The sequence below is a fragment of the Spea bombifrons genome, chromosome 8 (assembly GCF_027358695.1).
Source record: "Spea bombifrons isolate aSpeBom1 chromosome 8, aSpeBom1.2.pri, whole genome shotgun sequence".
NCBI classification, from domain to species: domain Eukaryota; kingdom Metazoa; phylum Chordata; class Amphibia; order Anura; family Pelobatidae; genus Spea; species Spea bombifrons.
In genome coordinates, this window is record NC_071094.1 from 5,270,322 (window position 1) to 5,297,078 (window position 26,757).

Consider the following 26,757-nt stretch of genomic DNA (forward strand, 5'->3'; position numbering starts at 1 on the left):
TCTACGTAATTAAAACATGCGCTGGGTATAATTGGAAGGGTATGAAAGGGGTTGTTGGCCTGGGGGTACTTACTTTTCATTCAAGGACCACCGTTGGTTACGAGCAGGTGTTAGTGTTGGGCTCCTGCCTTTAGAGAGATGGAGTTTGGGGGGTCAGGTGAGCCCGTCTGTGGTGGGGGCAACCTAGACCTGTGGTTCATTGGCGCTAGCACTATGGAAAGGGACCAACCCTTCGGTTGGCGTTTGGTTACTGCCGAGGATGAGGCCCACGTTCTCTGTGTGTTTTATTTCAACGCCATGTTGTAAAACCCGGGAACGCTCTGGGTCTGGAGGGAAATCGCCTCTTTTCCGGGTCACTGCGGTGAAACATCGGGTGTGTGAGGGGCGTTGCGGCACAACCCACTCCCCACCCACTTCCCCACCAAAAAATGGCAAGTTCCCCACGATGTAATGGGGACCGCCCATAACGTCAGCAGGACCACCCACTGACCCCATGGGACCACCCACTGATGCCATAGGATCATCCAGTGATTCCATAGGACCACCCACTGATGCCACGGGACTGCCACTGATGCCGCAGGACAATCCATCCCGCAAGGGGGGCTCTGTGCGTTAAATTTTCAGGGGCAGCCCGGCCAATTTTGTTCTAGGACTCTACAGCACTACAGAATATGTTACCGCTTAATAAAAAAAAAGAACAATAAATAATATTTTTTTCACAAAGAAAAGACGTGTTTTGGGACTAAGGGAGGGTATTGAGCCTTTTTTTATATATATAACATAATATTAAATAACAAGAAATGCATGACTTACCTTGCGGCGTTTAGGACTCGATGACTTTGGAACGTCTGCGTCCTCGCAAGATTTCCCTCGATGAAATCCTCATTGATAATGCAGCCGAAAAAATGCAAACAAAGCAGCCCCCGTACCGCAATCCTAACTTTACACCCCGGACCAGACGTCCCGAAGGGTTAAATATATTAAAACCGTACCCAATATGTAAATATAAAATATTCCCTTTATCCCCCCCCCCTTCCCCGACACACAGAGAAAGCCAATGAGACGTCTAACAAGATTCTGTGCTTTTTGGTATTAGAAACAGAGTTATTTTATTTCTCCCGCATTAATTGAATGAAATATATTTATTCGATTGGAAGGAAAGCAATAAATCTGATTTTTTTTCGCGGAATATTATTACTCCTGTCGTTTAATATACTCTTATTGTCTGCGCCCGGGATAATGGATTCTTGAATAGTATATTAATATGTCGGTGGCGTGTAAAAAAAAATATCAGCGTTTCACCTATATTTTAATAAAATGCCCCCTTGTCTGTTGAGTTATTTATTGACGTTTTGTCCCGTCTACCCATTGTACAGCGCTACGGAATTTGATGGCGCTATAAAAAACAATAAATGATAATAATAAAAAAGCGATGCTGGTGCAAAGTTTTAAAATGGGTGTTGTCGCCATAGCAACGGGTGGAATGCTGCGTCTGGTTTGGGAAATTCTTGTTCTGGTTGCCACGGTGATAAGACGCCGTTCGAACATTCTGAGGTCCTAGAGAAAGAAGGACATCGGGGGGGGGTGGGGGGGTGGAGAGATGAGGGACGCAAGGATTTGGGCCTATTAAAGAATTCGAATAATAGTCTGCTAAGGATTATAGGGGTTATATTTCAGTAACAGCCGAGCATCCGTATTAAAAGCTATCACTGTTGACTTTGATGGGGGTCGCAACCCCCCGGAATGCACATGTGGCGTTTGCCGCTGTTCCCTTGACGACAGCTCCCGGGGATCTGTGCCTTTTTTGCTTGGCGAGGCGAGAGTTTGGAGTACGGGGGCCTCCTCGTTCTCTCTGAAAAATTAATTAAGTCAGATTAGTGTGTTATCGGATTTGCATATATATGAAGTTCCCGTGTCCTAAGGTACTTAATCTGAGTTTTTACAGAGGCCGTCTAACACTTGGCTCCCATGGTGTAGAAATTCAGCACGGAAGCGTTTTTTTTTGTGTGCATGCGCTGCCTTCAAGTTACAAACTTGCCACGTTTATAAGTGTGTTTTAATGCGAGCGCTTTTCGAATCCATCAGCATCATTTTTGTAGACGGGGGGTCTCGGCGTAGAAGACATGGGGTGATTATGGGGACATACGTCCATTGCTGTGCCATGGAAGGCGTTGGGTTGATGAGGGCTGGGGGGTGGAATGCCCCTCTTTTGCCACAACGTTACTCGTAGACCAATGGCAGACAGATATGGTCAATATTACCTCATCCCGGTGTTTCCACGCACCAGAGCATTTTATTATATGACAAACCTACGACTAATTCAACTGGCATTGATGTGCTAGTTGGCTGTCTGAGCATTCTGAGATTTGTAGTTCACCATCTGGAGGACAGCGCTTGCCTTCTCGCTGTTGGTGATCCTCAGCCGGCATTTGGTTTCGCACACACAGATTGAGAAACATGGAAGTTCTGCTATCTCTGGTGGTCTTCCTGTCCTTCTATGAGGTCTTTTCACTTATGGCTGAGTTAAAACTCCAGGGGGGGAGGGGTAACTTGTAGGACCCTTATGGCAAATGGCAGGTAGTTAGTCGATGTACTCAACACTTTTTAACTAAGCCCCCCATAAGAAACATCATTCCCTCAGAAGTTATTCCCTAATCTAATTGCTTCATTATTTTTCTTGGGAACACTTAATTGTCATGTGACTTAAAGCATCGATACTTTGTTGCCAAAGAAGCTTCTTATAAGTTTATTTGTTGTTTTTATGTAACTAAACTTTCAGGGGGGAGAATAAAGTTACTGTGGGTATCGGTTCTCGGGTTTTCTCAGCATCTTTATGAATTTTCCTCGGTTTCGGCGCTCTCTTGCCGTACGTCTCCCCCATTGTACGCTCGTCGTCACGTTTATTAGAAGAGGAGTCCAAAGCCGTTAATTTGATGTTTTTCAGATGCTCCAGAGGAGAGGTTGCTAATCCAGCGATATAATCTATTTATAAGAACAGAGGCGGCTCGAGGGTTTGGGAGGCTCGGAGCGAATAATTCAGTGGGCTGCTCCAGAGCACGATATCTGGATTGTCTGAAAGCTTAATAAGGATCCCAGAATGCTTAGAATACGTCGATTTTGTGCATTATCAAGATTATATTCAAATGGCATTATTTTATTACAAATAGGGTGACTAAGGGCTGCAAGATAACTTATTCATTTGTCTGACACCACTCTGATACCAGTTCCTCTGAGAGGTAGTGGAGGCAGTGCAGGGATCTGCATGGGCAAAGGAGACTCTCCATGGTGCTACTGGATAAAACAAGTCACCAGAATCAGGAATCTGCACTCACTCCCCACAGGAACTCAGGTGCTTAGCTGTGCCAGGAAGGGCCAGCTCCCCAGTAAATCAAAATAGAAAAAGGCTCCAGGCACTCATGGGTTCCATCAGGCAGATTTATTGGAAGAGATGAACAACAACGTTTCGACCTCACGATGAGGTCTTTACCAACTTGATAAAGACCTCATCGTGAGGTCGAAACGTTGTTGTTCATCTCTTCCAATAAATCTGCCTGATGGAACCCATGAGTGCCTGGAGCCTTTTTCTATTTTGATTTACTGGATAAAACAAGGCATCCATGGTGGACTATTGCCCAACAAAGTGACCTCCGTAATTCATAGGGGCTGCCATAATTGCAGCCACCCTGTTGGGCAATCGTACTTCATAGTGAACGGTAGCCTGGTGGGCCAGTTGGTAGATCAGAGGTCTCTCTTCTAATAGGCCCATTTCCAAAATGGAGGTCTGTGTTTAGCCAGCATATTCTCCATTCTCCTGTGAGGGACATGATGTCATATCTCAATGTTTACCACAGAGGATGATGTACAAGGAATACTCTCTCTTTTAGATAGGGGGGCTTTACTGAGTCGGACCTACCCTAGGTACCCCCTAAATTCACCCCCAGCGGTGTGTCTTCAGTGGTAGATTCAGATTTTAGAGGCTGGGGTTGTTGGGTTAGAAGACCAAGGCTAAGGAGGGACAGGCGGGGAAAGCAGACGCTTTGGGCCTTGAGCAAACTGAAGGTGAGCGTCATCTTGAAGCCCTAAGGACACATTATCTGTGCAGAGCGCACCGTCTGCTGTCTCACCTCCATCCTTCCCGCTTACGCTGACAGCCTCCTTGTCAAACCTCGGCTTTCATTATTTCTTCACTTGGGCACTTGATGCTTTTCCTGTTGCTTCTCTGATCGTCCAGTCTGCCTTAATAACAGCTTTGCTCAGCATGTGCAGTTTAATAGCCGCAAGGAGTGGCAGCGTGGCGATGGCAGGGAGCAGCGAGGTGTAGGCTTAACCCACTCAACGCAAGACGCCAGCTAGAACTCTTAAAGGGATTCCATTTAGAATCCTCCACTATAAACGCAGTTAAGAGCCACTTGACCCATCCAGAGCCGTGTTCCGGAGAAAGTCTCTGCGTCTTCTGCAGTCATCATGACACAGATGTGGGTTATTTGTTTAAAAGTCAAATGAGCAGCGGATAAAATAACTAAACATTCCGCCGTCATACAAGTTCCGCTATACATTTTGCTGCATTACAGGGACGCTAAAGACTCAACTCTCTTCCAGATGTAGGAGAGATAAACTGAAGAATAGATTGCAAACTTTCAAGACTACCTAGGACCATTCTTAGGAGAAAAGCCGGACGATGACGAGCAGTTGCACTAAGCTTTAAGAGAAGCTGCAGCTCCAACGCAACACCGCTGTCTGGCTTTCTGCACATGCATGGGCATTTTGTTAGACCCCTGGAAATCTCATTGAGGCAGCTGGCTTGCGTGCCCACCGGCAAGCGGGTGATGTGCTTAGCCGAGCGAACCTCCTCCGAGCCAAGGAGCTGGGTGGGAAAGAGTTAAATGCATATGGCGGGATGCTGATGATCCATTTCCAAGGAGATAAAATGAAATGATATGTATCAAGGCACTTGATGGCTGGAGTGTCCCTTTAAGTATTGGGTGCCAGAATCTGCATCGCGGCTCCAAAGATCTATTTTAGTGGGGGGTGCGGATGACTTTTTTAGAAGACAATATCTCTTCTTTCTGCCAATTCTGCATTCCGTCTATTATTTTGAATAAGGTTGCACTGAATAATATTGTCTCGCTATAAATATTTCATCAAGGAGAGGCGAGAGTGTTTGCAGGACCAGCTAAGATCAAGATGCAGCTCAACGTGAAATGGTGAAATTATCATTTATTTCGGGATCGATTTAGCTAACATGGTCAAATCACTTCATCCAAACAATGCCTTAATCTGAGAGGTCAACAACAATATTTTATATTTATGCCATTGTTTCTTAAAACACCCAAAAACGGTAATCTTGAGTCCGATGCACATAAAGTGGACATGTTATTAGAATGTTTTTTTTCCAATAATAACTTAAATATAAAATCTAAACCATTCTAAAATGTAACCATTAATCAATCAATTTATATATATATATATATATATTTAATACCTGCCAAGGACTAAAATATATATATATAATTTCTAAAATAAATAAATCAATAAAGCAAATTAAACAGAAGTCTTGAACGCCAACATAAAATATTAAAAGTATTAAAATGTCTACGCAGAGGACTTTTAACTATTTTTCGTTGGCATTAGGTTTTATTTTTTTTATAAATTTAATTCAGTTAGAATAAGGGAAAATTTATTTATTATTTGAGGGCCTTATTTTCACATTTCATGTATATGTGCCATTACTTCTCATATATTTTATGATATACAGAATCAAGGAATACATGGATATATTTTGATGAGCTTTCTCTCTCTGGTCATAGATATTGTACGGATTTGCTCTATATGTATCTTTCTGGGTTTTTTTTGTCTTTTATGTCTCTTCTTTGTGGTTTGATTGTGGAGGAGAGGTCTTCTCCAACATCGGTCTAAAACATTTGCGAATTATTTATGCAGCTGCCCAACCAACCAGATGACGGATTAACTTGCTTCTCGAGCTGATTATTTTATGAATGAGCAGATATGGAAAAAATAGTCAAAATTCGACAAAACATTGAAAGCGACACTTTGTATCAAGCAAGACCGACTCTGTCCGTAGCGTCGCGTCGTGTAAGTCAACGGTCTTAAGTGATCAGGATTCTGAAGATGAGCGTCATTTGCACAAGGTCAATCCTTCTCCCTGTATGTACGGCTGCATTCCCTGTAAAATAGGATCATTTCCTTGTGTATCGGTCCATGATAATTTGCTATATTATGCCTCTTGCTGTCACTCACAAAAAACAGCAACAATATATCAGCGGTTTTCCAGAGCAGGACATTAATAATCCTGCTGTCTGGTTGCTGGATGCGTTGTAGGCACCTCATGCTCGGCTTCTTTTCAGATAAGATTTTTTCCCCCCAGCTAATAGACGATTATTAACATGTAGAGTGATATCGTTTAAGTCATGTAACCCTTTCTATCTCGGAGAATCGGCAAACCTTTTCGTAAAAAGGCTTATGCGTTCTTCAAGTCCTCCGTGAGCCTGGAATTTTGGTGACATCTTCTTTGAATGTTACTTTATAGGTGCTGCTCGATTTATTTAGTGGGATTTAACACTCTTGGAACAAAGTATAGTATTAGAAACAATGTTCTGAATACCCAAACTCTTGTCGGAAATATTTCTTTAATCGTGTAATATTTTGACTTATTCAAAATTGTTCAGGGAATGCTGAAGTTTGTTGAAGGTGGTTACCCTAGAAAATGAAGAAAACATCTAGAAATGTGTTGCCTATGAGAGGATGGATTAAAATGACAGATCCAGGTTTATTTGTATAATATACTAGCAAGGTGAATTAACCCTTAAGCTTGCGATAGTTTAATTTAAATAAACAGCCCCTTTAGGGATAGGCCATGCATTGCCCAGGACTGTCCCATGTTTTGAGGCAGTGTCCCAGGTACCTTCATTCCAGGACAACGTAGTGTCCCAGAAAGGGTCTCTCTGCCTTCTCTGTTGATCACTTCCACACCCCTGTCTCCTTTCCCACAATCGAGGCAGTCCAAATGTTGTGTGGAGCCTCCGACCTTATGCAGAATGACTCCTGAGGACCTGGTCAACAGAGCTGATACCAGGAAGAAATTGATGAAGAAAGAAGAGAGAAGAAAGGATACAGGGACGTGGAAGTGGTCGGCGCAGAGGTTGAGGAGACATTGAGAGAAATAATAAGAGCGTGTGAGATGAAGTAAGAGTGAGAGAGCGTGAGAGAATGAGAGTAAGAGTCAATGATGTGAGTGTGAGAGAGCATACGTGATGGGAGTTACACTGTACCACCATCTGTGTCTGGCTTACTATATAATGACAAGAATCATTATGTACTAACACCTTTGTATGACTCGCTATATAATAATAGGAGTCATTGTGTGCTACCATCTGTGTCTGGATCGCTATATAATGATAAGAGTCATGCTATAACACCATCTGTGTCTGGTTCATTATATAATTATAGGAGTCATGTACTTGGGGAAGTAAGTAAGAAGGTAAATGTCCATAGCGGCTAGGAAATGGACATAGGTTGCATCCAACTACTCAGATGCCAGGGATTGTGGAAATTGTAGTCCACATACACTGCGGGGCTGACTTGGAGTCATGGGAACTGGGTTGTTTATCTCATCTTTAGTTTGCAAGGAACAACTGAGCTGCCTAGTCTTATTTTATTGGAACTAGATAGGATTACGTCCTGGTGGTAAAAATAAATTATTTGAGTACACTAAATCCCAATCTTTTCATTATAGTAATTAAATTGCTGCGCTTTACAGTAAATGCATTAAAGCAGCGTCGAGGTACGGGGAGAAAAAAAACGTGGAGCGTGCTGGAGGTTTTAAATAGCTGCTGAGTTTTAATATTTGTGCGACCACAAGGCAGAAAACACTCGATCTCCTGTATCTTCATACGTGATGAGGGGCCCTCCATAGTCTTGAAAGCTGGAGCATTAGCCGACTAATAAATAGGTTGCCAAAGTTCTAGTCCGGTTAAACGGAAGAGTAATGTATATCAGCCTATTAACCACGCACAATGAACCAGTGGCCCCAGTAGGCAGCCAGTCAGGACCGCCAGTCAGGTGGAGGAAAGACAAAGAAAGGCAATGAGAGAAGCAGAAAGAAACAAAAGGAGGGAAAGGATGGGAAAGGAAGAAGAGTAGAAGAACAAGAGGAAAAGTAATAAGAGAAATGGAGAGGAGAGTAGAGAAAAAGAAAGAAGAGGAAAGGAAGAGTGAGCAGAGGAGAAAGAGAAAGGGAAATAAAGGAACAGAAAGAAGAGTAGAGGAAAAAGTAACAGAATGAAGAGGAAAGGGAGGGAGAGTAATGGAAAAAGAGGAAAGGAAAAGAAAAGAGGAAAAAGGGAAAGGAGGGTAACGTGGAGGAAAGAGAGGAAAGGAATATTTGGGCATTAGAGCTCCTTACAGACACACGGTGACTCCTGGGGGTATCCTGCTGAGCCCACATTACTACATACCTAATTAGAAACATAATGCTGGATTTCATCGGAAAGTGACTGGATTAGATGTGGTCTAACTTCAGTTTCGTTAGCATAGTCCAATAGACCATATTTATCTGATGCAAATCAGACCCAGGGTGCAAAGTGATGATACATTTAGAACAGATTTAGCCATATTGCCCAAAAAACTGAGCCAGTTTTGTCACGATACATTTTGCCCACTATTATTATGGAAGCAGCAGTTCTACAAGTCGATAACCACGAGGTTTTCTCACTGCCCAAATGATTACAAGCCTCATAGACGTTACGAGAAAGTTGAGTTTTGTTTTACATAATCAACGATTATCCTGTGATTCGATAAATGACCGGATTTACCCCTGGCTGAAGGTAGCGACGGCTCCTAAAGTGTAACTGCTGGCGCGTAACCTTTCTTAGATATTTTATACAGATCGGGAAGTATGCGCTGTTCCCCGGCTCCTAAAAAAAGAAATCAAGCTGCCTCCGAAAATGTTATATACGTTTATGCAGTGTTGGCACACGTTGTGCTAGATTTGCACTTATTAGTCAGTCTCCATTTCTTTCCCACTTTATCATGCTGCCTTCTTCCCAGGGATGGTTTTCAAACAGATATTAAAAAATACGACCGGGTCATTGCGGTGCTCCCCGGCGCTCGCCGTTCTGTGCCGCTCCGGTTCCAGACTAGCTGTGTTATAACGAGGGTGCCATTAATTCTGCTCACGACAAGGTCAGGGGCAGAGCTCATGGAAAGGCTACAATGTCCTTCAGATGTTAGGCCTACAAACCTTTACCTAAAAGGATCCAAGTCGCAAACGTTGTTTAATGAGTTCCTTGCCGTTCTTTGCCCTACAGACAGGGCAGATAAGGAGAAGCCACTTATACCTGTTAGAGGAGCTGTGATTCCATCTTAAACCAAGAAGAACGTTCTTCACAGTAAGGGCTGTAAAGCTCGGGAATGCGGAATTTGCTACCTTGCTAAATATGTAACATTGTAACCGGGTACAACCCTGCTTGGCCAAGAATCCGTTCCCATTTCCAACGAGGCAAAAGTCTAACGTGTCTGTGGGCCTTTAAAAAAGAGTAAGGCTAAAACACTTTTCAATGGAAATTCAATACAGCTTTATATACATACTGGCGGTCTGACATCACAGGTTCAATGAACTGGCTTGTGACATCACTGAAAAGTTGAATTGATCTCTGGTAATTAATTAAAAATAAATTATTTTACTTATTATTTATATACTTTTTCTGCTTTTTTTTTTCTTCTGTTTGCCAAATATTCATGTTTTCAATTCTAAAACTGAACTTCATATTGGGCAGCAATTGCCTGCCGACCCCTAGGCGGCGCTGCCCTTTTTAGTGGGTATCGGTATATGACGTCATATGTATCCTGGCACTCCACTTTTGAAGGTGCGGAAAGAATCTATGGATTAATAGGCTGGTTGGGGAGATCAGTGACCTCCCTCTTAACCAGCCCATTGGCTAGTGCCGTGGCAGGGAGCCTTATAGCCCACTAGGGTGTCATGCAGTAGAGGGGATATCGCCAACCTCGTCCTGCCATCGTAGGCTCGAATACGCCACTGGTTGGCAAATCTCCCATGGAATTCTAGATTAGGCACACACAAAGTTTTCCCCTTCTGGTTCTTCTTGCAGTTCAGAAATAACAGCTTGTTACAGTTCGGCAATAAAGGTCCGGGGCGCGGTAATCGGCTTAATCGCTCATTTCCTAAACTCACTTAACGGCATTTTGGGGCTGACCAAACAGCTGATGCAGAATGACTGTTGTGCGCAAACACATAGTAACAGATTGTGTTCCTAAACAGCTCCCAAAGTATCAAGGTTGGCTCGGAGCTTGTATTGGAACCCCTGTACTTTTGCATAGAAATCAGTAGTCCTGGTCGGGAAGCGAGACAGACGCAAGGAGAAGGAACAGGTAAGGTGCACCTGTTCGGTCAAGGTCCATGTTGGTTCTGCGACTCATAAAGCGGGTAGAGTAAGAGAGTAAGAGACGGACAGGGTGGGAAAAGAGGTACGTGTACGCTGCAGAATTCTCTCGCTTACCTTGCGGAACGCCATGTATGTAGGTAGTGTGTATTGTGCATTGTAACCCCATACCAGTTTAACCCACCAAATAACGACACGGAGACCGAAATTGGATAAAGCAGGCCACAGCACAATTTTATTATAAAACCATAAAACACTGTGTTGGCCCAAAACACCATAAACCAATAAGAATGATAAACAATAACCAATAAATACAAATATACAAAATATACATAACACATTACCATAACATATTCAAATCATAACCAACACAGGAACCGAATTAACCTCGTCCTTGCCGGCCTCTCACACTGCACAATCCAGACCACAGGTACTCACCTCCCCCCTCGTCCAAACCAAATTGACAGCTACCTTTCGCTGTCCCACCACCAATGCTAACCACCAGCCGTCCAACAAGCTCGGTGGGCACGTCCAATAAAACACCAGAGGTTAGGGGAGGATTGAGCCTTCCATTACACCAGCATCCAAACTCCATCACTTACCAAAACCAGACCGGCAAGGACACACAAACCGCCAGCTGTGACAAAAGAAAGAAAGTTAGTGCACAAAAATAGGGAGGGAGGGTGGGAAGCAGGTAAAACTGTTGGCCGTGTCTTGTAAAAAAGGACAGTGACCGGGGTCACCCAGAGGGCACCTTATATCACCTAGGGTCTCCCACCCCCTCAATTAACATACCCAATCAAAACACGGACATGCCCTGAGCATGCACTAACCCACACACATACATGCTCCCTGTCCATTTAGCTACGCTGATTCCCAGGGGCCTGAAGGAGGATGGTTGATATGAATATGAAGAGCTGTCTAATGATGTGTTCATGTCATGTAACATCAGGAGTGAAAGGAATCTGATGGGAAGGCACTTTGCCTTCTACTAGAGACCCCCTGCGAAGGAACGACACACGAAGCTATCACAGTGTGACAGCTAAAGTGAGTGCACAGCAGTTGGCGCCGAAAAGAGATTTAATAATGAGACATGTCTTACGGGAACGCATACGCTACGCTGCGTGACGGCCCCTCAGCGAGAAAGACATCCACCCATCTCCATGAGTAACCTGGTCTTCCTCGACAGCTTGGTTTAAAGAGACAGTACTTAATTTTCTGACAGCTGAGCAGTAACAAAGTATCACTCCGAGTAAAGAAGTAAAGATACCCCCTTCCTCTTCTGTGTCAGCTCTGCTCTGACTAAGAGACAGCCTACCTCTCTATCCGCGACAGCCCTGCTGTGTCGGAGAGACACCCCCTCTCTCTTTGGATGACAACCACATATTCCCTATAACGTCAGACTCCGACTTGCTATCTGGTAACAAAGATACTTCCAGGTATTTAAAAAAAAAGTCAAAAGGCAGAGGGGAAAATATGATTTTTTGTGTTAAATACCATCTTTTTTGTCCGCCTCAGTAAATGTGAATTTCAGGAAGATTTTGTAATAAATTCTTTGCTAGTTGGTGTAACGTAAAGATCACCCAGGGGTGGAATCTGTCGTTGGGTCTGGTCCCTAGCGAGCCTCCGATGAAATCCAAGGATTGCGTTATCTCGAGACATTGTTGTTGTGCTGAACGGAATCATCTAGTTTGACGTTTAAATTTCAAAGGGAAATAAGTGAGAAACTGCAGTCTCTTGGGTCGTGTTTTTCGCACGTTGTCGAAACTCTAACTCTGGTTTGTCTTTTTTTGCCTGGCGCTAATTACTTTGGACATAAGAAGATGCTACCTTAGTCGCGATCGCGTCTCTTTGGGCAGAGCTGTATTTTGTCATCTAGTCCAGTCAATGTAACAATGTGTCAGGGATGCCAGTTCTTAGTATTCTCGAATGTAGTAGGGATCATTAACACGGGATTTTATTCTCTAATGCTTACAAAAGACACGAGACAGGACCGAAAGGCTTTGGAGAGAATTGAGAGCAAATACACAGTTATTCTGAAAAGTTCCTAGTTTTGGTCCTTGCCATGAGATGTCCAACGTTCTTATGGAGCCAAGAAGTGGACAATAGATCAGAACCTTACAGAGTCATTGTTACCTTGGTGGGAACACAGACCGTGGAATTGGGTTGGTAGATGGTGGAGTTACCCTCCGCTTCTAGACTTAGACAATGCTTTGGAAAACATAGAACTTGTCCTAACGATAAGCTCCTGGCCTGAAGACATCCAGAGGGTTCCTAGATATGCGAAGCCAGTGGTGTATTTTTGTAAATATACAGAATCAGCGTCACTCAGACCTACAGCATCGATGTTCTGCAACAGCAAGTATTTAATGTTCATGAAACCCAGCGCTGCGTTGGAGACCGGCATTGGCAGATGTGGCATGGTCTTGTGTTCTACAGCCGTACACAGCATGTAATTGCATGCCCTGTGGGCTGCTGGGCTTTAAAAGGCTGGGATAATTTTTACTTTCAGTGTTTCCCTGCTAAGGACTAATGTGCGGCGGCAGACAAACACGCTTCTTACTGGGCTGTTTCACCGCAAGCATTACGTGCAGGGACAGGCAATGATGTTCCTCAGCTGCTTCATCCTGATAGCCTTCCCCTAACCAAGACATTAGGGCTCCGTCTTTGGGTTTAACTTAATTAACAGGGAACAAAACAATTAGGTTATGTTTATCACTTATAATGACTTATAATATAATTACCCTGAATCTCCAGTGGATCGGCAACCCTCGAAAGTGGAGTTTAACTCCATGGCGCTAATAGCTCTGACGTGTAGGACCTTCCGTTTAACCGATAAGGTAGGTAGCCAAACGTTAAGGCTGTTCAGGTGAGCTGGTGCTTAACAGAGTAGATACAACTCGGCCAACGTTCTTTGGAACTCATAAACGAGCTTCTCCCAGCAGATCACAAGGGGCTTAGTAGTGAATTTGGGTCCCAAGCCTGTTCGTACCCTTCCACCGATGCATTATATTAAAAGCCTGGAGGTATCTGGGGCAAAAGTCCAGATGTGATGTGTATAGTTTCATTTTTTTTTTTTTTTTTTTTTTAACAACACGAGTTGCTATGGAAAAGACCTTGAGTCAATTGCAGGTTTTGTTAAAATATATATATATTATACTCGCTCTGTAGTAATTATGCAAAATGATGATATGATGTCTGTTCCTTTGCAGAGAACAAGTTGCGGTTACATCCTCTGCACTGTGTTGCTGTCCGTAGCCGTCTTGTTGGCCGTCACCGTCACTGGAGCCGTTCTGTTCATGAATCACTACCACGCTCCATCTACGGAACCACCTCCGGTCATTACCACCAACATGGAAGACCCCAATGCTTTGGTGACCATCGAGAGGGCTGATAGCTCTCACATCAGTATATTCATTGACCCCAATTGCCCAGATCCCTTCCCCAGGCTGGAAGGCCTCCAGTCTTCTCTGCTTTCTGCCTTGGCGGATCACGAGTCAGCGCAGAAGGTGGCCGGAGGGAAGGAGAGGGCTCTGCTGTCAGGGTTAGCAGATCAAGTTGCACAGATGGCATCACAAGTGGCCCGACAGCGAGCAGATTGGGAAACCCTTAAGAAAGGGCAGAGTGGACTTGGAGCAGAGTTGGGAGCTCTGCAAAGTGAGCAAGGGAGACTCATACAGGTATTATACTTTCAGCCAGGAATCCAAAATTAGACTTCTGGGTTGACTAAAACTCAATGTGAAATTTCAAGATTTATACAAAGTTCTGTGCATTCTCATTTTTAACCCATCTTGGTTCCCCTAGCTCCTCTCAGAAAGTCAGAGCCACGTGGCACAGCTGGTCAGCTCAGTCAGCGATGTCCTGGAGACGGTACAGAGAGAGGTGGGATCATCCCGACCCCGTCTCAAGGCAGACCTCCAACGGGCACCAGCCAGAAGTTCCCGACCTCGTGGCTGTGCCAATGGTGAGAAACTGTCTTTCTATTGCTAACGTTCCACAATCTTCAGGCTGGCCAATCAAGAACTTGTCTTATGTTCCTCAAGGTTCCAGACCACGGGACTGCTACGATATTTACATGAGTGGACAACAAGAGGATGGAGTATACTCTGTGTTTCCCATACACTATCCATCTGGCTTTCAAGTCTTCTGTGATATGACAACAGATGGTGGCGGGTGGACAGTAAGTGAATGAACCTCAATTTCAGTTTATGACAGTGCCCATGATATGCTTTTACGCTCAGGTACTGTGCAGCCGGGCATATCCACTGCACTGCCATGTGTTTGATGCCGGGCATGATTTTGTATGTGTGTGTGAGCATGAATGTGTATGTGTGTGTTAGAATGAATGTGTATGTGTGAGTAGGTAAGCATGAATGTCTGTGTGTAAATGTATGAGCGTGAATGTGTATTACCATGAGTGTGTAAATGTGTGTTAGTGTGTGTTAGCGTGTGTATGTGTATTAGTGTGTAAGTGTGTGTTAGTGGGTGTGTGTAAGTGTGAATGTGTATGTGTGTACTAGTTATGAATATGTGGACCATTGTGTATGTGAGTTACTGGGGGGGCAAAGGGCCAAAAGGTGAACCCTGCGGCTCTTTTTTTTTCCATCCCTGCAAATCATTCTCATTAATTTGAATCTCAATCTCCTTTGCTGAACATTTTTACCCCCCAGCACCAAAACCTGGAGGGCAGAACGGCGCTCAGTTCCACGCAATTGGCAACGCCACGGCTGAGCTTTGATTATCCAAAAATATTGTTAGCATTGCGCGCCAGAAACGAAATCTGCTCCCAAGCACATGGTCCTCCATCTATCTCACCCCCCTAGTATCCGCTCCCACCCGTCTCTGCGAAAGGTTCTTCCATGCACTTACACAGGGAAATAATGTCACTTTGTAACGCTGTCAGTCCTCCCCGGCTCCGTGATGGGATCCGGTCACAGAGCCGGAGACAGCCGGTCCAGAACAGGAACCCCGGAGAGCCCGGCTTCAGCACAAAATAACAGAACCTTTGCCAGAAAGGCACCGTAACTATGGCAATGTTTGTGGTTCTAAACATTTATTAATAAACACACAGGTTTTCAGGCAAAAGAAATCCGGAATATTAGAAAACCATCGCATTTAACATTTTTGGATAATTTACCCATTAAATTATTATCATTTCATTTGAATTTTGATTTTTTTTGTCTTTCAAGAGGATGGAATGGTATCTCTTATTGGGTCACCGTAACAAAAGATATCGAGTTGTATAAGGATTTGGGGGCTCGGAGTCTCTCCGACAGAATACCTTACAGCACCGTTCAATTATTATCATTTCATTTGAATTTTTATTTCTATGACAACTATTGGACTAGATGACATCAGAACATGTTTCGGCCAATCAGCTGAGCCGGGACACCTAAAAGCAGAGAGGATCAACCAAGGATCCCGCTGGCTGCTCTTGGTGAAGATGAGATGAATCACTGTAGATGCGCAGATCGCTAGGAGAAAGCAGCCTGCAACTTCTAAACCGACCGCTGCTTTCTCAACAACACAAAAAAACGAGGTCTTTGGAAAAATGCGCACGGATTAATGCGATTTATCATATAAATTAGTGAAGAGTATGCGTATTTCTTCAACCTGCTGAACAAATCATTTGTTAACTTGATATTATAATTATTTTAATATGCAAATAAGGCAGGTAATTGGGTGCTCGGGAATGACGCCAGCGAAAGGGAATCTCCGGGAATAATACGTCTTCTTCCCTTATAATACCTGTCTGCGGTCACCAGGGGGTTAATAATATCCCTCCCGCACCTGGAGGCCGTTTAGAAACGTTTTCCGTTTGAGGAACTCGCCAACTGAGTGTAAGGAAACGGCGTAAATATTTCATTTCTTGGACTCCGCGTTGGGTTCATCTAGCCGAAGGGGGGGATTCATATTTAATGATGGGCATAAAAAAGACAAGTGTGACCTCGTGGCCCTCCTTTTCCACTAATTTGCTTTCACGTTTCATCAAGAGTAACGTTATTCAATTCTCAAAGGCGTGTCACGTCCTCCTCCTATACCTCTGCCCTTGTCTTAACTACCCACTGCCGCGTTCCCCTGTCTAATCCTTCTAGATTTTGATGGGGGGTTTTTTAGTAGCCAGGCTAACAAATGCAGCTGTCCATCCTTGGCCCTTATAATTAATTCCCAGCTCAAGGAGACCTAGTGAGGATATTTGGCCACCGAATTACTCCCTTGATCCGTTACAGGCTCCCCACCTTAACTTGCGTCTAATCTTCTCCTCTCCCTCTCTCGGTCTCTCTCTCTCCCTCCCACCCGTCTCTCCGTCGTTCCCCTGCCCGGCGTCACCTCTGGATTTGTCTCTCTGCTGCGCCACCCGCCGACGCGCCCTACTTGTGCCGCGCAAGGTCGGGGCAGATTAATCCCGGCTTTCCCTGCGCGGCGGGCACCTGTATGATTGAATCTCCCCGCGCCGGCCTCCGTCTTCGGGGATATAAACATCCGTGTAAAACACGCTTAAACCTTTTAACCCCTTCACCTGCCGCACGTCGCAGAGTTCGCATGAAACGTCCCCCTGCGCCCAGCCGAGGCAGAGCAGCGCTTGATAAATCAGACGAGCGGCTGAAGCTGACACGCGGCCAGATTATTTTCTTTGATGAATGCGGGGTCGGCTCGGCTTCGGGAAATCTTTGGTACATAATTCCCATCGCGTCTTTTAAGGATAACTCTGCCTGCGCGACGCGGCGTGGAAGGGTCGGAATCCTTCGCGTTTCGCGATGATGTTTATTAGACAGACAAAAAAAACTCGCTCCCTCCCCCCTCTTCTTCATTCATTATTTTAAGAGGCTCCTGGTAATGGTTCATTGACCACGGCATGGGGAGAATCACAGAAATAACAGTTCTGGCGTATTCCAAATGCCTAGTGCTGCCCGCTAGGACACCAGTGATTCCACCCCAGAACACTTTCCACCCAACTGGGGTGAAATAAGCCACTCGGGCAATCCAAACCGAGTGCCTACTGCTGCCCTGTAACGATCACACGCTAACACACACACGCATACTCGCTCTCACACTAACACACACACCAACACCCACACACATACTCGCTCTCACACTAACACACAGGCTAACACACAGGCTAACACACACATACATACTCGCTCTCACACTAACACACACTCTAACACACACACACAACTCGCTCTCACACACGCTAACATGCACACACATACTCGCTCTCACACTAACACACACATACTCGCATTCACACTAACACACGCTAACAAGCACACGCATACTCGCTCTCACACTAACACACACGCCAACACGCACACACATACTCGCTCTCACACTAACACACACTCTAACACGCACATACTCGCTCTCACACTAACACACAGGCCAACACGCACACACATACTCGCTCTCACACTAACACACACTCTAACACGCACATACTCACTCTCACACTAACACACACTCTAACACGCACACACATACTCGCTCTCACACTAACACACACTCTAACACGCACATACTCGCTCTCACACTAACACACACTCTAACGTGGTGCTTGTACGGAGGTTTATGGGGGTAGATGCCCCCCGTGAAAGTGTTTCTGCAACATATGTAGCAAAAATTGTGATATAGAACAGGCGCATATGTGTTTAAGTAGATTTCAGCCAAAAAAACAACATGACACTTGTTCCGAAATACTTGCGATCTAGTTATTATGTTGTCACAGATGATGTACCAAGTTGCAAAAAAAAAAAGATTATAGCCCGATAAGTGTGCGGTGTGCTAGTCCCGGGCATCATCTGCAATGTGCACCGACGAGGGTTAACAGCTTGACAGTAATTCAACAAACGAAGTGCAGATGTAGATGAGATACTGCGTTAACGCTTCCTATTGTGACAGTAGCATGCGCGAGTTATATCGCGGCCAATTACAAGGCATTAAAATTCGAAATTAATTTACTCTCCATAGGGGAAGCGTTAGTGTTCTGAGGCTATACTAAGCTGTTAACGTTATAGCTTCTTAATCCTGCAGTCTGCAGAGGATCGCGTTCCAGAGATAATTCCTTTATCCGTCTGTGTTTGGACAACGTAGGAAGTGTTTTCCCCGTTTCAGGTGTTTCAGAGGAGAGAAGATGGCTCGGTGAACTTCTTCCGTGGTTGGGAACAGTACAGGGACGGCTTCGGGAAGCTGACAGGAGAGCATTGGTTGGGTGAGTGACCAAAGACTATTCCAAAGACGTTACTTATGGGCGCAACAAAACCAACTTGGGCTGTCTTCTTCAAGGCCAACGCGGCCATACCCATGGTTATGATGGAAGTCTAGAAACTAGAATCTCAAGTAGGGCGGCCAAATGTCCCCATTTTTAGGAGACAATCCCCTGATTGAGTATTCTGTCTCCTAACAACCCTTTTAAGGTTTTTAGAGGTTTATCAATATGTTTTTTTTTGTTTTTTTTTAAAAACCTACTTGCCTTACAAAAGAACAATATATAATTATAGAGTTAAATATGCAAAAGTGTTTTATTCCTTACATGTAATATATATATATATATATTTATATATTTTATATACCTATATATATATATATAATATATTATATATATATTATATATATAAATATATATTATATATATATATATATAAATATATATTTTATATATATATAGATATATATTTATATATATATATATATAAAAATCTGTTTTTAATGGTTAAATGTACCATAGTTACTTAAGTTATGAAAATACCCACCAACTTATTCTAGTTAAATATGCAAAAGTCCTTAAATGTAATCTATATATAAATATATATATATATATATCTAAATATATATATTTATATATATATATATTTATTTATATATATATAAATATATATATTTATATATATATAAATAAATATATATTTATATATATAAATATATATATATTTATATATATATATTTATATATATATAAAAAACGTTAGTCTTTAATGGGTTAAATGTACCATAGTTAATGAAGTTCTGAAAATACCCACCAACTTATTCTAGTATTATGAATATATTTCTTTTTAAACAAATATAGTTTAAACGTTGTGCGCCTTTGCCTATAAAGTGATGGAGTCATTACATTTTTTAAAAAATGGCCCAGGATTTAATTTAAAAAATAGGGTATAATCAATGATTTTTTTATGCTGCATGTAGATTTATAAGGGTTGTTATGGCTTAATAAAATTGTTATATAGAAAAGTGTCCCAGTAAGCTATAGCTCTATTTACCTCCCAGAAATGTCATTTGCGGACATTCTACATAAAAACCTTTTTTTTTTTTTTTTTTTTTTTTTTTAGCTGAATTTACAGTCTGCGAGTTTAATACCTTTAGAAATGTATTTAATATTAGGATTCATTTAGAATTTGAAAGATACAACATATACACGAGTCATGAGCTGAGCTACTGTTACTTTAGAGACGTTACAAATAAAATACTAGTTTAATCTACATAGGAAGTAAATTAAAATATAAAAAACTGGACTTTTGACATGATACGGCCTTTTTTACTAAGGTGTGGGGGAAGTTGAAATTATGTAGTAAGTAAGAAAATATTTTTTTCTAGCAGTCAAATTTCTAATTTCGCCGTATTTTTTTAATCGAATTGGTTATCACTCCATGGGCACCATTGATGTCTTCGTTTTCTGTAGTGTGGGATATTTCTCTGGCAGCCTAAAGATGAGGGATTGAGGTTGTTGGCAGCTGATCCTCACATTCACTAAGCGGTGTGCCGATCGCCCTGGACCCTCTGATGGAATCTTAATTGAAATCGGCAGAGCGGAGGGCAGAGTCTGATCACGAAGAACGGCTTCGTTTGCATTCCGCTGATGTCCTTATTGAAATTGGGAAAAAAGAAAAAGGTTCCAAAACCTTTGAGTCCTCCGCAGAAAGTGACGTCCGCCGTCGCTCATACGCAAAACAGACTTTGGACAAACACTGGTGGGAATCGGCTCAGCATGAACAAGTTGTGTAGGGCGTCACAAATGGACGTGAGCAGAGCTACACTGATGGAACCCTCACCACAGCGTTGAGCCATCTCAAAAATTCCCTCTTTTCTCTTCCAGGCCTTCAGCGGATTCATTTCCTGACCATGCAAACCCATTACCAGCTCCGTATCGACCTGGAAGACTTTGATAACGCCACGGCCTACGCTCAATACAACACGTTCGGGGTGGGTTTGTTCTCAGTCAACCCAGAAGAAGATGGGTATCCTCTTACTGCCTCCGACTACACCGGAACTGCAGGTTAGTTCCGATGTTCCTGGTCTGTTAGGATTTGTCCAGATTCTACATACATCTCCAAGGCTACATCCTCCATCTAAACTGTCTTTAACTTCTGTTCTTAGTGAAGGGTGTTTGGTAACTCATTGACTAACCCGCTGTGAGCCCAAAGTATATTATATTATGTATAAGATTTTATTGTCTGCAGTCTTGTAATGTTTCATACTCTTCTTCTTTTGCTAGGCGATTCTCTTGGCAAGCACAGTGGCATGAAGTTCACCACCAAGGACATGGACAATGACCACTCCGAGAACAACTGTGCCAGCTTTTACCACGGCGCCTGGTGGTACCGCAACTGCCACACGTCCAACCTGAATGGGCAATACCTGCGTGGCCACCATGCCTCCTATGCTGATGGCATTGAATGGTCCTCTTGGACAGGCTGGCAGTACTCCCTGAAATCCACTGAGATGAAGATCCGACCCTTGCGGGAGGACAAGTAAAACTGTTACGTCTCTCTCTCTTTATTGGTGAGAGAACCAAGGGGAATTTGTGACTTACAAGACTTCATTGAGGCCACCAGGGTCCATAATCCGTGGCTGGGTGGGTCTAGCTGTTTAATTTATCCTACCCCAGATGGCACAGAGTCTTTTGTGAAATCTTATTGTTGTGTTTAAAGCTTCTGTCTTGGACGTCTCACCAAAGGATATAAAGGGGATAGAACAAAACTTACAAACAGGACAATACAGAATGTCTGTAGTGGCCATTCAGGAGAAGACAGCGATCAAACTGGAAGCTTCTCTGAGCTTCTTGTCTGCTACAGCATGAATTCAGATGGAAAAGAGCTGGAGAACCCTCTACAGCCAACTATATGTTGATCCAAGTCTTGAGGGCCATTGATACACACAAGACCACACTGGATATAGTTTTGACTTTTAATGTATTAGGTCGGCGGTGTTTTCTATGGCGTCAGTAGTCACATTTATTTCTTATAGACCCAGCAACAAAGTACCTTGCCACGTGTTGCTGGTGTGTCTTCTGATTTGATGTTTGAACCAAAGGCGAGACACTTTGCCTGGTGGGTGACCTTTAACATTCTACTTGGACTAAGTATCTCCTAACAGTCGCATCGGTGTTCACCTCACAGTACTTGCTTTCTCGAGCTTTTATCTTCTTTCACCTAAACTCCCGGACTTGGTTCGTGTATTCGTTTCTGGAGTAGAAGGTGGCATTGCACACACTGTGTAAATTCTGTAAACAATGTCAAAAAAAAAAAAAAAAAAAAAACACTATCGTAATTTTGTGCCTGGTCTACAACCTGAATTCAAGGTCCCGGTTTGCAGATTGGAACGTGCTGGACGAATGCGGAACTTTCCAAAACCTTTGGAGTTGACAAAATGAAGGAATAGAGGAGCATCGAGATGGTTGGATCCAAGCTAAACCGAGCTTCTAGGACAAAATGAATATCGGGACCGTGTTGTACCAGAGACATGAAACTCATAATATGTATCTGTTGCTGGCTTCTATGTATACTTTTTTTTTATATAACCTTAAGAATTTTGAGGTTTTCTGGTGTCAAAACTCTGTCCTATTTAAGATTTTTTAGCACCTTGGATGGCCTGTATGTTTTACAAGGGAAGAAACAGGGCATTGAGTGGGGTGTGCATACAAAGCGTTGAGCCAAAAACTAACGGGGCAATCTGTGACATGCTTGTAGACAGGGCTGGACGAATCTCAGAAAGCAGGTAGCTATGGCTCCCGAAGCTCCTGGCTCCCAATATTCCGTGCCATTCTTACATTCCCAATGGTTATATAATCTTTTGTCTTACATTCCATCTCAAATCTCTAAAAAAATAAAACGAACTTCATAGATTCGTCCGGTGCTGCTTACGGAAGCGTTGAATTTGCCTGCACACATGATGCATGGAAGACAAATGTTGATACATGAATAGACACTTTGTAACAGGTCCTCTGCTGATCTCCTCTTTCATGTAGAGCTTACTTTGGGAATAAACTAAACATGGTAACATATCTTAAACGTTCTGTACAGACGTACGCGTCCTGTAAAAACCTAATGTTGGAAGGTGGAATGGGCGATGTTTGACGGACATGTTATGTATGAGACAAGGCCACCTCATCATGGACATGTTGTGTAGGACCCTATCTAATGCACAAGTACCAAAGAGCGTACTCATCCAGATGGTAACTGTGCCAAGCTGGTGCCAAGAACCCGACTTTGCATTTGTTGGCGACCCAGTGATTGCGAAGTTTTATTTCACTCTTAAAAGGACCCAAAATACATGTTTCTCTGCGACATTTACGTACGTTTTTCCATACTTCTGATGTATTTAAAGGTTGTCTTCTGTTCACGGTGACAGAAGTTACTTTTATTTGCACGGAGTGGCCTTTAGTGGAGCTTCTTGATATTACTATATATCGACTTATAACTTGCAATAGAAAGCAAAGCAACGTAGCTATTCACAAACAGTTTGGTCCATGTATGTAGGACCTGTTCACATTGCAGGGCTATGAACAATTACACCCATGGCCTAATATTCCATAAGGCACCTTCGCGTTAGAACTTATCAGTCATCCCCAGAAGTTTGAGCGCGCCCCGTATCTAGTTTTAGCCGTGTCGGCACTTCTGCACTCGCTTCTCTCACCCAGCGTTCATCCATCGCATGAATTCTCATAGGCCGTAGAACGGTCTCTAGGTGCGCCTAAGGGAACCTATGGCTTTAATACAGCCCAATTTTCTTTTTGATGGGACACAAGCTTAAATGGAATAACAACGATTCTCCCCCCACGAAAGGGTTGTTATATTCAGCTCGTGCATGCGTACGCTCAGAGTCCTGCGGGAGGCATCTTTATCTTCCTGGGATATAAATAAAGCCACGGGGGGGCTTCTGAACCTTTAGCCCCGGCACAGCCAGACTCCCTGTAATGAGCGCGGCTCGTGCCGCCTGTTAGTAAAACCGTTAATGGGTTTCCAGCATTCCGTCGGCGTTACCTGCGCTCCAACAGCAGACGTTGTAAACAAGCGCTTGGTAAATTAAAGAAGCCCAGACGAATCTAACCTGGAACTTAATGGACCGTGATAAAGCTTGGTTGGTTAAACCCAGAGAGAAGCTTCTGAGATAAACAAGTGAATGGGTATCTCATTAAAACCCCGCCATTGGAGAAGAAGTCTCCTTCGCCTCCCTTCTCTCCCTCCTATGACAAGCGAAATGATTTGCTTTTAATGTCTTGGTTAAATGAGCGTGAAGTCTTCTGTTTTTTCCCGGGCTGAGGAATAAGTCGACGTGATCACCTGAGCCGGTGGCAGCTGTGAGAAGGAGCAGGTGGAGGAGCAGAGGGGACAACGCGGAAGACGGGGGGCACGGGGACGAGATCTAGAGGGGGGTATCAGATACAGAGGGATAGATAACAAGGAGGGGAGGTGGGAAAGGACAGATGGGAGGATGGAGACAGATGGAAGGAAAACACAGAGTGACGGAGACTGAAAGAGAGAGGTAGAGAGCTTTTCGGGGAGGGGAGACACAGATGGAGGGGGTGTCAAAGCAAGAAGAACATTTAATAGAAGGAAACAAATAATCTATATATAATATACATCGTAGAGCGCTTATATAAGAAGAAAGAGTACATCAATGCTGCACTGTGACTGTAATTGGGGATCGAGCTGAAGCCAGCATAGACTACGGTCTTGGGGGTCCGAAAAAAGCAGCGGGGGCCCTGCCGTGGCTGGCGTTATAGGGCTGTACACACCAGCGGGATTACATGTAAAGGGTGGTTGGTGGGATGTGATGCCGGGCCACGGACCTGGTGGAGCCATAATCTTCATTTACTTCATTTTAAGGGTTAAAACAAATCAAATGAGGTCTGAGCTTTGGGCAAAACGTAACATCAGCCGTTGCATGCGAGGTTCCATATACACCATCTATTCCCATACCTGCCAACTGTCCCTGACTCACGGAGAAAGCACATATACATCAACCAGTATTTCTTTTCTATTTGGTGCCCCAAGAATCCGAACCAAAACATTTTACAATCCAGTCTTTAAAGCCTCTATCGTGATACATTGTCTCTCATTCAGCGTCCAAACCGAGAAACTCTGACCTCACCAAGGGCAGCTCCATCGTCACCGCGCCGCGGTACTCAATGCTGACTGCAGGGATATGACATCATATGCCTTTTCCCCACCCTCTGACGTACGCTATGGAGGCTGCTCTCGCCATTGAGACAGAGAGACGGTATATAACGTACACAGAGAGACGGTATATAACGTACACAGAGAGACGGTATATAACGTACACAGAGAGACGGTATATAACGTACACAGAGAGACGGTATATAATGTACACAGAGAGACGGTATATAATGTACACAGAGAGACGGTATATAACGTACACAGAGAGACGGTATATAATGTACACAGAGAGACGGTATATAACGTACACAGAGAGACGGTATATAATATACACAGAGAGACGGTATATAACGTACACAGAGAGACGGTATATAATATACACAGAGAGACGGTATATAATGTACACAGAGAGACTGTATATAATGTACACAGAGAGACGGTATATAACGTACACAGAGAGACGGTATATAACGTACACAGAGAGACGGTATATAATGTACACAGAGAGACGGTATATAATGTACACAGAGAGACGGTATATAATATACACAGAGAGACGGTATATAATATACACAGAGAGACGGTATATAATGTACACAGAGAGACGGTATATAATATACACAGAGAGACGGTATATAATGTACACAGAGAGACGGTATATAATATACACAGAGAGACGGTATATAATGTACACAGAGAGACTGTATATAATGTACACAGAGAGACGGTATATAACGTACACAGAGAGACGGTATATAACGTACACAGAGAGACGGTATATAATGTACACAGAGAGACGGTATATAATGTACACAGAGAGACGGTATATAATATACACAGAGAGACGGTATATAATATACACAGAGAGACGGTATATAATGTACACAGAGAGACGGTATATAATATACACAGAGAGACGGTATATAATGTACACAGAGAGACGGTATATAATATACACAGAGAGACGGTATATAATGTACACAGAGAGACGGTATATAATGTACACAGAGAGACGGTATATAATGTACACAGAGAGACGGTATATAATGTACACAGAGAGACGGTATATAATGTACACAGAGAGACGGTATATAATGTACACAGAGAGACGGTATATAATGTACACAGAGAGACGGTATATAATGTACACAGAGAGACGGTATATAATATACACAGAGAGACGGTATATAATGTACACAGAGAGACGGTATATAATGTACACAGAGAGACGGTATATAATGTACACAGAGAGACGGTATATAACGTACACAGAGAGACGGTATATAATATACACAGAGAGACGGTATATAATGTACACAGAGAGACGGTATATAATGTACACAGAGAGACGGTATATAATGTACACAGAGAGACGGTATATAATGTACACAGAGAGACGGTATATAATGTACACAGAGAGACGGTATATAACGTACACAGAGAGACGGTATATAATGTACACAGAGAGACGGTATATAATGTACACAGAGAGACGGTATATAATGTACACAGAGAGACGGTATATAACGTACACAGAGAGACGGTATATAATGTACACAGAGAGACTGTATATAATGTACACAGAGAGACGGTATATAATGTACACAGAGAGACGGTATATAACGTACACAGAGAGACGGTATATAATGTACACAGAGAGACGGCATATAATGTACACAGAGAGACGGTATATAATGTACACAGAGAGACGGTATATAATGTACACAGAGAGACGGTATATAATGTACACAGAGAGACGGTATATAATGTACACAGAGAGACGGTATATAATGTACACAGAGAGACGGTATATAATGTACACAGAGAGACGGTATATAATGTACACAGAGAGACGGTATATAATGTACACAGAGAGACGGTATATAATGTACACAGAGAGACGGTATATAATGTACACAGAGAGACGGTATATAATATACACAGAG

At 43.2% G+C, this 26,757-nt stretch overlaps 1 protein-coding gene across 1 annotated transcript in view; it reads left to right on the forward strand.

The window, feature by feature from the left end:
• The window catches only part of FIBCD1 (fibrinogen C domain containing 1), a 31,171-nt gene extending 8,476 nt beyond the window's left edge, over positions 1-22,695 (forward strand). Inside the window, exons 3-8 of the mRNA XM_053472826.1 lie at positions 13,631-14,098; positions 14,223-14,382; positions 14,462-14,598; positions 18,531-18,627; positions 20,509-20,688; positions 20,908-22,695. Coding sequence (XP_053328801.1) covers positions 13,631-14,098; positions 14,223-14,382; positions 14,462-14,598; positions 18,531-18,627; positions 20,509-20,688; positions 20,908-21,167 — 1,302 coding nt within the window. The 3' untranslated portion in view covers positions 21,168-22,695. The remainder of the gene's footprint in view (positions 1-13,630; positions 14,099-14,222; positions 14,383-14,461; positions 14,599-18,530; positions 18,628-20,508; positions 20,689-20,907) is intronic.
• The last annotated feature ends 4,062 nt before the right edge of the window (positions 22,696-26,757 follow it).